General features: G+C 45.6%; 1 protein-coding gene across 3 annotated transcripts in view; it reads left to right on the forward strand.

The window, feature by feature from the left end:
- Nucleotides 1-1,455: 1,455 nt before the first annotated feature.
- The window catches only part of TRIP4 (thyroid hormone receptor interactor 4), a 48,759-nt gene continuing 32,422 nt past the window's right edge, over nt 1,456-17,792 (forward strand). For all 3 annotated transcript variants that reach the window (XM_034783317.1, XM_034783320.1, XM_034783319.1), the window contains exons 1-6: nt 1,456-1,612; nt 5,580-5,746; nt 5,986-6,122; nt 11,509-11,739; nt 13,647-13,725; nt 16,170-16,299. In XM_034783317.1, coding sequence (XP_034639208.1) covers nt 1,527-1,612; nt 5,580-5,746; nt 5,986-6,122; nt 11,509-11,739; nt 13,647-13,725; nt 16,170-16,299 — 830 coding nt within the window. In that variant the 5' untranslated portion in view covers nt 1,456-1,526. The remainder of the gene's footprint in view (nt 1,613-5,579; nt 5,747-5,985; nt 6,123-11,508; nt 11,740-13,646; nt 13,726-16,169; nt 16,300-17,792) is intronic.

Genomic DNA, 17,792 nt, shown 5'->3' on the forward strand with positions numbered 1-17,792 from the left:
TAGAGATGGACATAGGAGACGGAAGTGTTGAGAGTCTCTGGGTTAGGCTAAAAGGGGTAAAAAACAAGGATGATGTCATGCTAGGAGTCTACTACAGGCCACCTAACCAGGTGGAAGAGGTGGATGAAGCTTTTTTTAAACAACTAACAAAATCATCCAAAGCCCAAGATTTGGTGGTGATGGGGGACTTCAACTATCCAAATATATGTTGCGAAAATAACACATAGGGGCACAGACTATCCAATAAATTCTTGGACTGCATTGCAGACAACTTTTTATTTCAGAAGGTTGAAAAAGCTACTGGGGGAAGCTGTTCTAGACTTGATTTTAAAAAATAGGGAGGAACTCGCTGAGAATTTGAAAGTAGAAGGCAGCTTGGGTGAAAGTGATCATGAAATCATAGAATTTGNAGCAACAAGAATGATTAAAGGTCTTGAGAACATGACCTATGAAGGAAGGCTGAAAGAATTGGGTTTGTTTAGTTTGGAAAAGAGAAGACTGAGAGGGGACATGATAGCAGTTTTCAGGTATTTAAAAGGGTGTCATAAGGAGGAGGGAGAAAACTTGTTCACCTTAGCCTCTAAGGATAGAACCAGAAGCAATGGGTTTAAACTGCAGCAAGGGAGGTCTAGGTTGGACATTAGGAAAAAGTTCCTAACTGTCAGGGTGGTTAAACAGTGGAATAAATTGCCTTGGGAGGTTGTGGAATCTCCATCTCTGGAGATATTTAAGAGTAGGTTAGATAAATGTCTATCAGGGATGCTCTAGACAGTATTTGGTCCTTCCATGCGGGCAGGGGACTGGACTCGATGACCTCTCAAGGTCCCTTCCAGTCCTAGAATCTATGAAATCTATGAAATAAAGCCCAATGTCGATGCCACACGAGGCTATTTTACTAAGCTATCCTGCTTTTGATATCACCCTCCTCCGTCACCACCTCCCCCACCCTTAGCCAGTACTGGCCCCCACCCCAGCCAATGCAGTCCATCACCTTCCTCCCACCCCCAGCCAGTGCAGACCCACACCTCCTTCCCCCCATGGCCAGTGCAGACCCCAGCGAATGTAGGCCCCGCCTGGCACCTCCCCCTCCCAGTGCAGGCCATCGCAGCTCCCAGGCGGAGTGCCAGCTGGGCATGGCCCTCTGAAGCATATTCGCTGTGTAGGCCCCGACCTGGCTCAGTTGAGGACTGGCCCAGGGCTCCCCCACGGGGCTAAGCGGCCCGGCGCGCCCATGCCTCACTCCAGGCATTTGTGTGAAGGACTCGGCCCAGGCCGTGCTGGTGCCAGTGCTCCCGTCCGGGTCCAGGGGGGCTCCCCGCTCCCCCCGCCGGGCCGCCTCAGGCCCTGCCCCTCCGCGGCTGCCGCGGCCTGGATCAGGCCGGGGGTGGCGCCAGGACGGCGGAATCGGTGCCGAGGGGACGGCGGAACCCAACGCCGCGGCAGGTGTTGCCCTGCGGGCCGGAAGTGCTGCACCGAGCTGCTGCTGGGGCCGGCGGTGCGCCCAGATCTCCCTTCCCCGGGCATAGATGGCCGCTGCCGGGGCGCTCCTGGCCTGGTGCATCCAGCAGCTGCGCGGCGACTTCGGGCTGGATGTCAGCGAGGAGATCGTGGGGTGCGCGGCGGGCCGGGGCGGGAGAGACCGGGGGGGGAGGGGAGAGGGTCGGGTAGATGGAGGAAGGGGAAGGGTATGAGAGAAGGTGGGGGAGGGGAGAGGGTCGGGTAAACGGGGGTGGGGGAAGGGAGAGAGGGTTGGGTAGATGGTGGGAGGGGTAAGCGAGAAGAACAGATTCAAATTGGACTGGTCAGGTTGCAGCTCTACAGATCCTGCTGTAGGGCTCAGTTGACCCCACTTGGGCCCCCACGCAGTTTGGATTGGGGTGGCCTGGATGGTCCCTGGTGGGTCTTTCTGTCTCTCTGGTCCCTGGGAGCTCCAGGAGCCAGGAGCTACTCTACTACATACATCTGTTTTGCACTGTTCATGGGCCTAAAGCTCCCTACAACACATTGGATGTTGAAGAGAGGGAGCTTTTCTTGCAAAAAGGAGTCTTTGCTCTTTTCCATTTTTTCTTTTATTGGCTCAGGTTTTTGTTTAATCAAAGTGTAGTTGTTGGTGTCCCTGCTGAATAAAAGTATTATGCATCGCACTGATTGGCACACATGTGTGGGGGTTAATGCATGTTACAGCTGAGTGGCCTGTGTTTAACACTGGTATTTTTATTACAGTTTTGCCCATCCTTTCGCTAAACCAAAGGTAGATACAGTTCCCATGGAGAGGAGGAGAGGGGATTGTTCCATTCAGGCCTCCATCCTCCAAAGACTTACACAGATGCTTAACGTTATACATATGGGTGGTCCCACTGATGTCAATGGTTCTATTCGCATACAGTACATCAAGTTAAGCATGCGCGAAAGCCTTTCCAGGACCATCCTGTTTAAACATCTGCTGCTAACAGTCATGGAACAAAGATGAGGTTTTTTTAAGTGCAACATCACTTGCTGCGTATATTTTTTTTCTATCTTACTTGTTTACATACAGACATAGTGTGTGTCTTCACACCAGTTAGTTCAAGTTATAACTCAGATATTACCACTAGCTCAAATCCTGTTCAAGCACAAAACTCTCCACCTTGAGTTAAGTGCTGCTGTAGGGTACATCTACATTGCAAAACAACCCCCGCAGCAGTGAGTCTCGGAGCCTAGGTCAACAGACTCGGGCTTGTGCTGCAGCACTAAAAATGGGGCTCTGAAACCCAGCAATGGGAGTGGGTCTCAGATTCCAGGCTCTAGCCCAAGCGGGAATGTCTACACTGGTAGCACAAGCCCAGCGAAGCAAAGTCAGTTGACTCCGGCTCTGAGACTGCCACTTTTTTTTTTTTAGTATAGACAGCCCCTTAAGTTCCAGCTAGGTAGCCTCTGTAGGAAAGTTTGAGCTAGTAATGCAGTGGGGATGCTACTGCTCAAGTTACACCTGACAGCAGCTAATCAATTCATTCTGTCATTTGAGTGTTTTTTGTAACGGTGACAGACCCCGGCAGGGCCGCCGAGAGCAGGTTCGGGCCCCAGTGAAAAATTTTTTTCGGGCCCCCCCAGCAAGGGCGGACCGGCTAAACAGGGCCAACGAGAGTGGGGGGAAGCTGGGACCCGGGCCCCCTTCCGGACCACCAGCCCCTGCTTCCTCCCCCTCTCATCGGCCCTGGACCCCAGTCATTGATGGGCAGGATCGAATCTGAGACCTCATAAGCTTTATGTATGAGCAAATGCTGTACACAGTAGTTCTCAATCTTTCCAGACTACTGTACCCCTCTCAGGAGGCTGATTTGTCTTGCATACCCCCAAGTTTCACCTCACTTAAAAACTACTTGCTAACAAAATCACATAAAATTAGAAAAGTGTCATGGTACACTATTGCTAAAAAATTGCTCACTTTTTCATTTTTACCATATAATTATAAATAAATCACAACCCCGGGTTGAGAAACACTGGTATAGTATAGAAAGCAATATAAACAAGTCATTGGCTGTATGAAATTTTAGTTTGTACGGATTTCGCTAGTGCTTTTCATGTAGCCTGTTCTAAAACTAGGCAAATATCTAGATGAGTTGATGTACCCCCTGGAAGACCTCTGCATATCGCCAGAGGTATGCGTACCCCGGGTTGAGAACCACTGCTGTATGAGACTCATCAATCTGTAGATGGTCTAGTGCTACCAAAGGGAGACAGAGCACCACACCAAGCAGCCACTGAATTGTGGTTCCCCTACAGGTACTCCAGTGCAGTAAACTTGAGTATGGCGAGCTAATTGTGCTGTGAAGACCCATCCATAGTCTCTCTCCCTATGGTATCACTGTGCCAGTTCTTCTCTCCCATCACACCTGCAGTCTTTCTCATATAGACATTATGAAGTGGATTTGTATCTCTTTCCAAGGGAGAGGGAATTTTAATCATGCTGGTATTTCCTCACCTGAAGTCCCTGTCCAAATTCAGAGGTAACTTTGTAACCTATAGGGGGGGGCCTCTAAATGCGACACTGGGTGTCTCAGGACAGGGAATGGCTTGGTTGTATCTGATTCCTAGCAGAGCTCATTTAGCCCTTCAGCCTTCAAAGGTAGATGTGTCAGCTCCCGTGCAGTTTACTGTTTGTGCATCTTTGGATGAGCCCTGGAAGGTTACGTGCAAAGGAAAAACTGGGTTTGTGCCCTTCTTTTTGATGGATAAAGATAATCTGAACAGTGGTTTGTTTGTTGTTTTAATCTCCCTCCGCTCCAGCTGTTCTCTTTTACATTCAGAATTCTTGTTTTTCCTGGAAGACACTATGAATGATTAGAGAATTAATGGGCTTATGGCACTGCAGATACCAAGCAAGTGCAACTTGATTTGCAAAGGACAGATTATTCACATTGTTTAAAATTTTGCTTATTGTTCAGCACCTGTTTAACTCAAACACTATGGTACAAACAGTTGGAAGAAAATCAGTACTCCGGCACCTTAAGGATTGGGACGCTCTCAGTCTACCTCTTTGGGACCCTCAGGAAATTCTCCAGTACATGTAAAATGTTTTAGGCCTTTGTTGTACATCATAAAGAAACAAACATGGGTACAACCTTTTTTCTCCTCCACTTTCATCAGTCACTTTTAAAGTGAAGGTCCAGTCTGTTCTATGTGGGCATTCTCATTTTGATGTGTTGTGTGTATAGGTTATGAAGCAGTTTAGGTCGGGGCTGTGATTTGTTAGCTCTGGGTTTTTTTATTCCTGGCTCTGACACAGATTTCCTGCATCATCTTGGGCATATCATGTAACCTCTCTGTGAAATAGGTCAGGATTAACATCCTTCATCATGTATGTGGGAAGGGGGTGTTTGTTTGTAAAGTACTTTGATATTCTTCCATTCGAAGGTGAAAGAGAAGGACAAAAGATTTTGATAAAAAGAATGAGGACTACTTGTGGCATCTTAGAGACTAACCAATTTATTTGGACATAAGCTTTTGCTGGCTAAAACCCAGCTTTTGCGGGCTAAAACCCACTTCAGAAGTGGGTTTTAGCCCACGAAAGCTTATGCCCAAATAAATTTGTTAGTCTCTAAGGTGCCACAAGTACTCCTCATTCTTTTGGTTGATAAAAACTAACACGGCTAATACTCTGAAATAAGATTCTGATGTTTGTAGACAAGTAGAAGGAGGAAATATTTGTTTCAATATTATTTAAACCGATGAGATTGTCTTGGACTTCATTTGTGGTTAGATATTAGGTAGTATGGAGTGAGCAGGAATCCCAGTGTGGTTTTAATTTCCTTTGATAGTAGGGAGAGTGCAGTTGTCTTTGTGTTCGTGGGGAAGGTGGAAAGGTATCTGACCCTCCCCTTTTTTCACTGGTCCAGAAATAACAAGGGATTTCTCCAAACATATCTTCCTCAGATATGTGTCTTCCTCTTGGGCCTTTTTTGTAACGTCTTCTCTCCCATGCTCGCTGCAGTAACTTGATTCAAAGAGTGTGGAGGGGAAGTTGAGGTTAGCTTTGGTGTTGCCTGTCTCTTGGAAAATATACTCATGTTATCAGTTTTCTTCTTTTTGTCCCCTTCCAGGTACATCTTGTCAATTGAAAATGAGGAGGAGATCCGAGAGTATGTAATTGACCTCATCCAGGGGACAGATGGGAAGAAGAGTCAGTTTATAGAAGAGCTGGTAACCCGATGGAGAAAGTCCTCTCATCCGGCTTCTGACCCTTTGCCAGTATATAGAAAAAGAGATGGTGGGTCAAAGTAGAGGGTGGGTGGTAGGATGAAAGTATCAAAAGTAACCAAAACTTGTCTTGATTACTTGATCAGCAGATGCTAGTAGGGTCGCAAAGCATCTTCTGCAGCTGGTCCTGGATCTCCCTTTCTGCCCATTTTGAAGGTTTAAAACCAAGTGATCACTCTCCCCAAGAGGTCATCAATATTCACTGCTGCTAGCTAACACACCTTCCTCTCTCTTTGCATAATCCTTTAGAGATTTCTGATGTGCATCGGGCTGGAGACCAAGGCAAGAGGGGGAGACGCAAAGGAAGGAACAAGCAAGAAACATCTCTGTATGCTGAGCCCAACCTCCCTGCAGAGGAAGTAAAAACACCCCTTGATCTGGCCAAGGTGAGTGTGTCTGGCAGCCAGGGCAGAGTGGCAACTGTGGAATGCAGAGCAAATTGGTCTCACAGAGGAGCAGGAGGAAACAGATGGCTTTGCGCAAGCCGCAACTGACTTCCAGCAATAGGAGCTAACTGTGTGAACAGATGTAACTATTTTGGGGACTCATTAGCACTGGTAGCATGGGACATTCTTTACTAAACGACTGCATGTAACATGACCTGGAGCAATACCACTTTGGACTAGGATAGCAGATCTAACAGACTGCAGAAAGCAGACCTTCAGGGCTGATCACTTTAGCAGAAACCTCCAGTAAGTTTTAGGGCTTGTCTACACTGGCACTTTACAGCACTGCAACGTTCTCGCTCAGGGGTGTGAAAAAACAGCCCCCGAGCGCTGCAAGTTTCAGCGCTGTAAAGCACCAGTGTAGACAGTGCACCAGCGCTGGGAACTATGCCCCTCGTGGAGGTGGTTTTTTTAGAGCACTGGGACTGTTTTTAGAGTGCTGCCACGATTACACAAGCCACATTAAAGCGCTGTCGCGGCAGCACTTTAATGTTGCCAGTGTAAACTAGCTCTTAGAGTAAATAGTGCCACTGGAATGAATGGGGCAGTTCACACATTTTAGGACTGTTGTTTCAGGCTCTCCGCAGACTCATGCTCACAGTACTGCATTGTTTATATTTTCAAGGTTTATATTTTCAAGGTTCTCTGCACAACCATGGGGACAAGAGACATAATTTTTTAAAAAAATGAAAGCTTGGATTAGTACATGTAATAGACATTGAAGATACCAATCCCCAGAAGCAACATAAATGATTATGCCTGGCAGTGTTAATGCATACAAAGCTAACATTGAAATGGAAAAAGTAGCGTGTGTCTTAGATTTTGGCTCATGTCTAAGGGTATGTCTACACTGGCAGAGTTACAGCTCCGGAAGTTACAGCACCGCTCAGAGGGCGCTGAAGGGAAACGGCTGTTGTGTGTTCACACTGTCAGCTGCCTGCGCAATAGCATGTTCACACTTGTGGCACTTGCAGCACTATTCGGAGCGGTGCACTCTGGGCAGCTGTCCCACAGAGCATCTCTTCCTTTTCTGCCGCTAAGAGTTGTGGGAAGCAAACTTTATCAGAAACATTACCTATACAATGCCTGCTAGAGACCTTAAGGAAGCGAGAACTCATTTCAGTGCTCAAGATGAAAGAGGACTTGAGGGAAAAGATTGAGAATTCCACTGACCAGCCACTCATGCAGCCATCACCCATGGTATCCTGTCCCATCTATGATCAAAGTCACCTCGGCATAAGACAAAGTATAAACCTGAGAGAGACGAACATCAGAAGTAACCTGCCAGTCTTGTTCTCATCTGAGGCATAATATTAGCAATAGTAAATTACATTATGTCAAACTGCCAAATAATATACACTGCCTGGAGAAATCCTACTCAGGTGGTAGTGGAGGGTGGGAGAGGTGGGTTGTGGATTAGGTGTGCAGTCTATAGAGCTAGCTTTAGCATTGATTTGTTCAGCAGTAAGGAACCTACAGGCCTGTGTCCTATAAGACATTGGTTTCAGCATGTAGCATAGGGCTTGAGGCCTATGAACTTTGGCACAGATAAACACTGCTCTACAGCCAAAATGCTTCTGAAATAAATGTAGTCAAACTTTACTAATTCTGGGTCACTGAGAACGAAAATGACGCTTAAAATTGTTGATTGGCTCTAGTTTTCAAGATATGCTGTTGGGTCAGTATATACGACCCTTGACTTGGGAATGGCGGAGGATAATTGAGTTATAAATCTCAATTTAAACCAGAAATGACTAAAATACATCTTTGACTGGATCTATGAATAAATCTATGACTGGGTTTGGACAGTACTTGCTTTTTAGGCAAAACAATGAATGATGCAATCTGAAGCTGGCATTGCGTAATACATTATATGAATTGCATCATGTTATTCGTAGAAGTCATGGATGATGCAATCATAACAAAGCTTACATCACTCTGCTGAACAAATTGCCCTATATCAGCTCTAGGAATCATACAGTGTCATGCTCTCTTATTTGTCAGTGTTTGATTTTGCAAAGGGACACATTTCTGTTTAGCCAAAGTGAGCAGAGATGCCTCGTACTTGTGTGAACAGTGCAGATAACTTCTGCTATGTTTGTGGTGAAGTGACTTTTGCATCACAAAAGCGCAGTATAACCACTATGGTTAAGAAAGCCTACCACCTTTCTTTTGGCTGCAAAATTGGAGATCAGGACAAGAGGTGGGCCCCACACATATGCTGCAACACTTGTGCAACAAATCTTCGCCAGTGGTTGAACAGGAAAAGGAAATCTATGCCTTTTGCAGTGCCAATGATTTGGAGAGAGCCAACAGATCATACCAGCAATTGTTACTTCTGCATGGTGCCTCCAGTTGGGAAAGGTATGTCAAAGAAGAAAAAGTGGACTGTGCATTATCCAAACATTCCATCAGCTATACGCCCAGTACCCCACGGAGAAGGACTGCCAGTTCCTGATGCACCAGCATCATTCTCACTTGAGTCAGACGAGGAAGAGGATGAAACTTCTGGTCCTGAACCATCAATGTCACAGGACCCACATTTTCTCCCATCCTCCTCCTCATAACACAAGGTGAGCTGAATAACCTTGTCAGGGATTTGGAATTACCCAAGAGTAAGGCAGAGCTGTTGGGCTCCAGACTACAGCAGTGGAATCTCCTGGCAGGTTTCCATGTTCCGTGACCGTCAAAAGGATCTTGTCCCATTCTTCTTCATGGAAGGTGATCTTGTAACCTGCAACAACATCGATGGTGTGATGGCAGCCCTCAACATTGTTCACGATCCAAATGAGTGGAGACTGTTCATTGATTCATCGAAGACGAGTCTTAAAGCTGTTTTACTGCATAATGGCAATGTTTTGCCATCAATTCCAGTTGGTCATGCAGTCCATATTGAAGGAAACCTATGACAACGTGAAACAACTTTTGAGGTGCATAAACTATGACCAACATTAGTGGCAGCTTTGTGGCGATTTGAAGGTTGTTGCTCTCTTGCTTGGTCTGCAGACTGGATACACAAAGTACTGCTGTTTTCTCTGCGAATGGGATAGTCGTGCAAGAGATTCCCACTACATCAAGAAAGATTGGCCACTCCAACAGTCATTGGAGCCTGGGAGGAAAAGTGTTCAGCATCCACCACTTGTTGAATCAAGGAAGATTTTGTTACCACCCTTACACATCAAGCTGGGTCTGATGAAGAACTTTGTCAAGGCCATTGACAAAACACAAGCAGCTTTCAAGTACCTCCGTGGAAAATTTCCAAGGTTAAGGGAAGCTAAGATAAAGGAAGGTGTCTTTGTTGGTCCTCAGATTCGTGAACTTCTTCGAGATGATGCATTTGACCATGCACTGCGTGGCAAGGAAAAGACGGCATGGAAAGCCTTCCAGTTAGTGGCAATAAATTTTCTCGGAAACAACAAGGCAGACAACTACAGGTTGTTGGTGGAAAACCTCCTCAAGGCATACAAAAGCCTTGGTTGCAACATGTCACTAAAGATACATTTTTTGCACTCTCATCTAGATTTTTTTCCACCGAACTGCGGAGCAGTGAGCGATGAGCATGGCGAGCGATTTCATCAGGACATTGCAACAATGGAGAAACGCTATCAGGGCAAATGGAGCCCATCAATGTTTGCAGACTATTGCTGGACAGTGACAAGAGATGCTCCATTTAAGGAATACAAGAGACAAGCCAAGAAGCGCCGAGTAGACACTGAATAGGACTATAATCGTTTTTTGCCTTTTGTTTCATAATAAATTTTATTTATATAACCCTTTTGCTGATTTTTAAAGTGTTACATAAACAGGACAGGTGAAATATTATCATGTAAAGCAACCATAAACACATGAAAAGACTAGGTTTACAATTTATGATTAAAACTCTACTATCTACACAATATACATAGGCATAAAATGTAAAAACTTAAATATCTTAGAAACAGTAGCCAATCGGTTGTTTTAATTGTCGTATTTGAATTCAGCACATCAAAATACATAATAAATAGCATATTTTATCTCTGAAGCAGACGACTTCTCAAAAATTGTAGACCAGTGTGGTCTAACGATCACCCTAAGTTCTGGGGAATTGGAAATAGAGTGTGTAGAGGGGAATTTTGTCCATAATGACACCAGCCAACCACAGGAACATGAGCGAATGCCCGCTTTTGGATAGAACATCCGCAGCGGCCTGACCACAAGAGTGCCATGGCAATGAATTGATGTACATGATAAGTTGAGATCATTAATATACTAACCTACAGGAGAAGGACACCTCAACTTTAGTAGTGTGAGGAAATATAAATAAGAAAGAGGGGAGAAACCCCTACTGAACAGGCATTAGACATAGTGGTATCAGCGTAACATATAAAAGTTGTATCCAGCCTGTGGACAGGAGGAGAGAGAGAGGTAGCCGTTGGGAGGTGCCAGAATGATGGCTATTGGTGTTGAGGAAGATGTTGGCTAACATTTCAGGTTGTTCTGTAAGGGATAGTGTGAGTATATTGATGTTCAGATGTACATTCTGTATCATATCTATCCACCTTGCTGGGTTAGAGTGTTTGTGACTTTGCTAAATCTATTAATAAACTATTTGTAAATACAGGAGGGTTCCTAAAGTGTGAGTGTTGCTACTGTGCACATCAGGATTCCTAACTGAACAGTAATTGTAATAATACTTGGCCTGATCTTGGGACAAGAACCTGTCAAATCTCAGAGTGATTACTGGGAATTCATACCTGATCAATATAATTAATACGTAATCTATAGATTGTGCTATATATGTGAGCTAAAAGGTCTCTACTCTCTCAGATATTTGTGATTTCTATCTGCATTTAGGTGCATAGGTTACTTTATAGATGTGTCAGGAATGTGGATTTACCGTGCTATGACATTTGCCCACCTTGTTCAGCACTAGCACTGTGTCTTGCAGCAATGTGTTGGCTGGGCTTTTGATTGCTGGTCTGATTTTCTATAGTTTTTGTTTGATTTAACAAAACCTAATCTAGGTTCCTGGTTGCAGAATCCAAAAACTTTCTCTCTGGTGCATAGAATCCAGGCAATTCCAGTTTGCAAAGAGAGGACACAAAGCTGAGCAGTCCTTCAGTCCTCCTTTCATGTAAATGGTGCTGACCTTTTCTGAGGCTTGCTTCTGTTCAGTGATATCGTCCTGGTTTGAATTTGGAGTCTGGTCCCACTTTCACTCAAGCTGGCCAAGTGGCTGGCTGGCTGTTTATCCCCACTCTTTGTTTAAAGGGCCCCTGTTTCTCTCTGGTGTTTGTGTTGCAGTGAGAATGCAGATTAAATTCACTGTTTTCTCTTTCTAAATTAGGCACAAGAGATGGGCAGTGGTGGCAGTGGCAGCAGTACCTCCAAGAAAAAGGCCAAATTCGTCAACCTGTACACCAAGGAGGGTCAAGACAAACTGGCAGTCCTGATCCCCGGACGCCACTCCTGTGAGTGCCTGGGCCAGAAGCACAAACTCATCAATAACTGTTTGACCTGTGGTCGTATTGTCTGCGAACAGGAGGGCTCCGGCCCCTGCTTATTTTGTAGTACATTGGTATGTAACCCCCTTCTTTTTTCTATCTGCCATACTTAACTGCAGTCTATAGTGCTTGGGTCTTGGAGATGGCATGTGGCTGGATTAGCCCCACTAGTTTCTTATCTTTCCTGTAAATTAGCAAAGTTTTTCCCCTTCCAAATTGGTTTGTTCAGATCAAAGTCCCTTAAGAACAGGGGTTCTCAAACTGGGGGTTGGGACCCCTCAGGGGGCCGCAAAGTTATTACATGGAGGGTCGCGAGCTGTCAGCCTCCACCCCAAATCCCACTTTGCCTCCAGCATTTATAATGGTGTTAAATATATTTAAGTGTTTTTAATTTATAAGGGGGGCGGGGTCGCACTCAGAGGCTTGCTATGTGAAAGGAGGTCACCAGTACAAAAGTTTGAGAACCACTGCTTTAGAACCTGGGTCCTCACTAAGGCTGTAGGGTGAGAGTCTGTGCTGCACCCAGCTTGCGGCGCAGGGGGGAGTAAGGTAGTTTTAAGCCCTTCTGATTTTGGGGCTGGAGAGGCTGCTGACGTAATTTACATAGCTCTGGGGGCCTGCCTAAATTATGGCAGCCTCCTGGGGCTTCCCTATGGGCCACAGCACTGCCTGCCAGGGCTTGCAAAGGGGTCCTCCACAGTGCCTGCACTGGCGAAAGTCTTCTCTAGCTGGAACCAGGGTATTTATGCTGCTTTGGCCCTTTAACCCAGTATAAAGAGGCTGGAGCAGAAATTAGCATTTCATTCCTATATTTAGAATTTTTTTAATGATCTTTACATTCAGGAAGGGCTGGGAGGCAATACAGGGTCAGATCAGAAGATGCCTCCCAAATAGGATTTTATGTGATCAGATTTTCTTTGCCATTCAAGCTCACGTGTGTTCTTCCACAGGAGGACACAAGTTGCGTTTTCATTTTCTTGGCCCTCAGTTTCCCCATTTATAAAATGGACTAATACTCTCTGATTCCTTAGGGTGGGTGAGAATTAATTAGTTAAAAGAGCTCTATAAAGAAAAGTAAAATAAAAATTGGACCCTTTTTTGCTGTTTTGTGATGGGATAAAGACCTGAAAGGTGGTTATGGCAGGCTGAACATACGTGCCATTTTTTTAGAAGGATTTTTATATTTATTTTTACCTTAGGAATATGAAAAATGTCAAATTGGGCCTACCTTTGTTTTGCAGGAAAGAATTCTTGGGAGTCTCACAGCGTTCTGTCTGCTTATTTGAAGGAAAAATGCGGGGGAGGGGTTAGATCTTTTACATAGAGTTCCTTTCTCCTGAGAGTTCTCTACAAAATGGAGTTAAATATGTTATTTAAAACAACCAAAATGAAGGCATTTTCAAGGTAGCCTGAGGAGGGAAAAATCGGCTTCTGACCTTTCCCCCCCACAACATTATGATGGATTTTGTTTAAAAAAACAACAAAAACCCTTGAACTTTTTGTCTCCCTCAGACAGTGTAGTGACTGGAAAGCCAGTACAATTGACTTCATGAGAGAGTGAAAGCTGTATAGCTGAGAGGAGAGAGAAGTTTTAATCAGATTACTTTAAACTGTTTTAAATGTCTGTTTAACTCCAGTGCCTAGTGACCACCTGAGAGGATACTTTTGTTAAATGCCACCCACCTCTTTAATGAAGTTGTGAGAGAACCACACATCCCTGAAATCCTCCAGCAAAAAAAACAGGGAAAACCAGTCTTGGTGTTGCTGAGATGTCTAAGATAAAAAAAGTGAGCAGAGAACCAGGTCTTCTTTCCGTATACAGCGAAGATGCAGAAAGGTCCACGGCCTTTGGACCCTGGTGCAATCCTGTGGACCTGCTCTTCATTATCCTTTGCAGCTCACCCTTAACTCTTGTCAGTGGCTTTGAGGCTGTCTGGTGCTAAGTATCACTCTTAGCCTTGATCTTCCTGTTGTCTTCTAGGTGTGCACGAAGGAAGAGCAGGACATTCTGCAGCGTGACTCAAACAAGAGCCAGAAGCTGCTGAAGAAGCTCATGGCAGGTTGGTAGCAATCATGTGTAATGCAGTTAATCCAGTAAGTTATACACAGTTTCAGCTCTGCTCTACTATTATTACATTAGACTAGAGCCCATGCCTATGTTTTCATCAGTCTTATGTAGTATACAGGGCCTAAATCTTTTTCGGCTCTTAGCAATATAGCGCTATTCCTTCTGGTTATAGGGAGGGGCTCTAGAAAACTGTGGGGGGGAATTTCCCAAAGATTCAGGGACTCCCTCTGGACGCCTTCTACAGAATTTTAACTCCTTGGAGAAGATGACCAAAGCTCTCCAAAATGTTTCCAAGCCACTGCAGCCCTGTGGCAGCATTCTTTGGCCTTGAAGGGTTGGATGAGAATCTCATCGGAGCTCATCAGTCCTGTTTCTTGCCCAGCATGTTGTGCTTCCCCTTCTGCATAGTTCCCAGGCACTAGCTGGGGGAGACCAGGTCTGGGTGTAGTGCCCGAGTTTCTTGAGTGGCAATGCATGATGCACTGACCACAATGCACCAAGGCTGGCCATTAGACTGCCTGGAATTATTTGTGGAAATGAGGCAGTTGCAGCAGTTCTTAAAAATTAGAATAAAAGTCCCATGTAGAGTGTCTGCTGCAGGGGCCTGGGATTACAGCTGTGGGACTTGGGAGGTTTCTGTGGAAGCAGCTGATATTAATATTTTGGAACAATTTTGTGTCTTACACTTTTCTCAGGTGGTAAATGTAGGAACAGGACCAAGAGGAGAAGCAGAACTAACAACACTTACCTCCCTGGTGAAATCCTATGGATTCTGGGGCTGTCTGCATTAATTTTGCTGAAATATCTGGATTTCCAGGTCCTCTGATTAGAGCCTAGAATCTAGTCTTCTATGGCGTCAATGTAGGCTTCTCTTCCTAGTGACTGAGGTGCAGGAGCTGGCGCTAAGTGGCAGCATCCCAATTTGCTGAAAAGATGTTTTCAGTATCTCCCTGTCTTTATTGCTGCGCATTTGATTTCAGACAGTGCTGCTGGTGTTGGTGTGGGTGAAGGGGGACAGGAGCCAAACTCCATTTCATCTGGGGGAGCTCTAGCCTAGTTTCCTTTACAAATGTCAATGGAACTAGCCTCTTGACTTGAGATCTTTAGGGCTCAGCTCTGCCCCTCTCCCCGCAAGTGCCACTAGACCCTGCTTGGAGTGTGGCTTTCCTTGTCACTGGACCAAGGCTTTCACTGGCATCCTGAGAGCAGGAAAGACTCTAAACTCCTAAGCATTTAAAGTGCTTGAGCTAGTGTGACGAAGTGAGGCACGATCTGGCTGTCACGGACTCACAGTTCTTTAGATTTGTGTCTGACTGTTGCAGAGAGCCACACGCCCAGGAGTAAAATATCCATCAATATGAAACCTGCTCCCAGTGTCCAGCCATAGGGGAGAAATGAGTCAAAGCTTCTGGATCTGCTAAGGGCCTGATGCAAAGCCTATTGAAGCCAATGGGAATCTTTCCATTGACTTACCAGGCTTTGGAGTAGGCCCTAATAGAAGAGAGATATTCCTGAAGAGGAAACGGAGAGGAAAATCCCACTGGCTGGCTCGGGAACTGTGCTTGCTTCCCCCGGCTGGCTGCTGCCGCCATCTCCTCCCTGCTTTTTTGTCCTGTTAAGGTTGAGTTTGTTCAGCCCATAAGGCTGGCTTGACCCATAGATGTCACACACCTCTCACATCACCCACTTTGGAAACGCATGTCACGCTGACAGGCCTTTTGGATTTCAGTCCCACTGGGAAGTGGAAGATTCAGGTGGGGCAGTCCAATCAAAATAGCTAATGAGGGACAGACATGTGTGTGGCTGAGCATGGGGACAGAGGACAGTCACTGTAAGACACTGGGGGGGTAGGGGGAAGGCAATCAAACAGTGCCAGCTAGATGGGGGCGGAAGAGGAGGATGGGGGGTTGCATGTTGAAAGGTGTGGGGAGTAGGAGAAAAGAGAAATCGGAGGATCAGAAAATAAAATATCAAGCAGCATATTGTGGCAAAGAATTCCAACAGTCAGGGTTTTGGAAATCCCTTTTCAGTAGGAACAGGATAGGAGAACAATCAGGGCTTCCAGAGAAGGGCTTGAATTAGGAGACATAATATAAAATGGAGGGAAATAAGGGTAAGTGGGGGAACACAGGCAGAATTACTTCCCACAGAAACTAAACAACTAAGTTACTGGGGAAGGTGACTGGAGCAGCGAGGGTAAATGGTTTCTGTCTAGATTTTTATCCCATGCCCACCACCATGGTATCTGAGCACTTAATTTGTTGCTGGAGAAAGGAGAATGAGAGGAGGACGTGGAGTGGGGGGGAAGCAGGGAGGTGGGGGTTAGGACAATTTCAAAAGTGCCAGACTTTTGGACAAGTGACTTCTTCCGTTTCCTATAATGTCACATGTTCTTGGGAGTATCTCTGTGCCCATTGCTGTGTCTGTGTATCCCAGGTACTGAGAGTTCTGGGCAGATGGAGATCCTCAGCAAGGACCTGCTGCCTCGTCAGGAAGCTCGGCTGAAGACAGGTCTGGAGTTGGCCGTGAAACACAAAGACAAGTTGCTGGAATTTGACAAAACGAGGTACGGTGCTTGCTGAAATAGCACAAACCATCCTGCAGGCCAGAGTCACTTTTGATCTAAATAGTATCAGCATTCCATCCCTTCCAAAACTGCCTTGGCTGCAAATCTACTAAACCTGAATTTATAGATGGGATCAGAATCATGGAGAAAATATCACAAGATGGGAATGGTCCAGGCAGTAGTATCGCAAGCTGGTGCCTCATGCCCCAGATGGAGGCCCTGTAGTGGGGAAGGGGAGTCTAGTCTCTGTGACTCATCCAGTACTAACCTCTCAGGTGAGACTTCCAGCAAGTGCACCCATTGTAGTAGTTTTGTCCACTAGGAATTGCACTGATAGCATCTGTACATTTCATATTGGCCACTGACCAGCCGGCAGGTGGTCACGCCAGTATTGTATACTACTGAGAACAGTATTTCTGCTGGAAAACATGGTTCCTGTTTGGCTGTTGGACTTGAGATTGGTAGGGAAGCGGTACATCAGCTGGCTGGCTCAGTCACATGAAATGTGCCCAGATTCCCTGGCTCTCACAGGAATTTCTCTTTGGCGCACTGATGGTTCTTGTTTTGAGCTACAATCTTTTTTGTAGTGCTGCATTTTCTGCTTGTCCATCTTCCTCTTTCCCTCTGATGTTTTTTTCCCTCTGAACAGATTGTCTCTCTAGGTGGAGAATGTCCTTTAAAGATGACCAGCAAAAGACATTAAAAAAAAATTGGTATTTTCCTCTTTTTTCTGCTGATGTGTTAAGAAGGCCAGAAATGGTGCGTGGTGGTTGTTTTTAAGTATTTTTTTCTACTACCTTGCAATGATCAGGAATTTCAAGTCTGGTCTTCTCTTGTACTGCTTTCTTGGGGGTCTCTGAGGATGTGTATTGTTAGCTCTTACAAGTTAACTGTAGATCAGTGTTGTTGAATCTTTAACAGACACACATTCTTCCTCATGATCTGTAGCCATTGGAGTTCAATAGAGTTTTAAACAGCCAGAGTAAAATTCCTTTCCCCTCTCAATTGCTGCTGCTTTCACTATCTTGTGATCTCATTTCATTAGTTCTCCCAGTCACCACAGGGTGTTCCAGGGCAGAGAAGACTTGAATTTTCTAATATAAAAACTAGCAGAACAACCTTTTGCTGCTGTTGTTGGGTGGGGGGAGGTGTGGAAAGATTCAAGCCCATTCTCTCTCTCCCCCCCCCCCAGTTCCCCTTTAAAGGAAAAGGGGGGTGGGGACCTTTGCACAAGACAATGGTGTGAAAATTCCCCTGCTGAGATGGCCATCTTGCTCCATAACCACACACCTTAAATGCCCTTTCAGCTACAGCTGATGTTTGAGTCTGTTCTGACAGCACTCGCCTTGCAGCAGCTGTGGGAACTTCATGCTAGGGACTCTAAACCAGGGGTTCTCAATCTTTTTCTTTCTGAGCCCACATCAACATGCTATAAAAACTCCAGGGCCCAATGCGGGTGGGAGGGGGGATTCAGGGCTCTGGGCCAAGGGGGG

The sequence above is a fragment of the Trachemys scripta genome, chromosome 10, assembly GCF_013100865.1.
Source record: "Trachemys scripta elegans isolate TJP31775 chromosome 10, CAS_Tse_1.0, whole genome shotgun sequence".
NCBI classification, from domain to species: Eukaryota; Metazoa; Chordata; order Testudines; family Emydidae; genus Trachemys; species Trachemys scripta.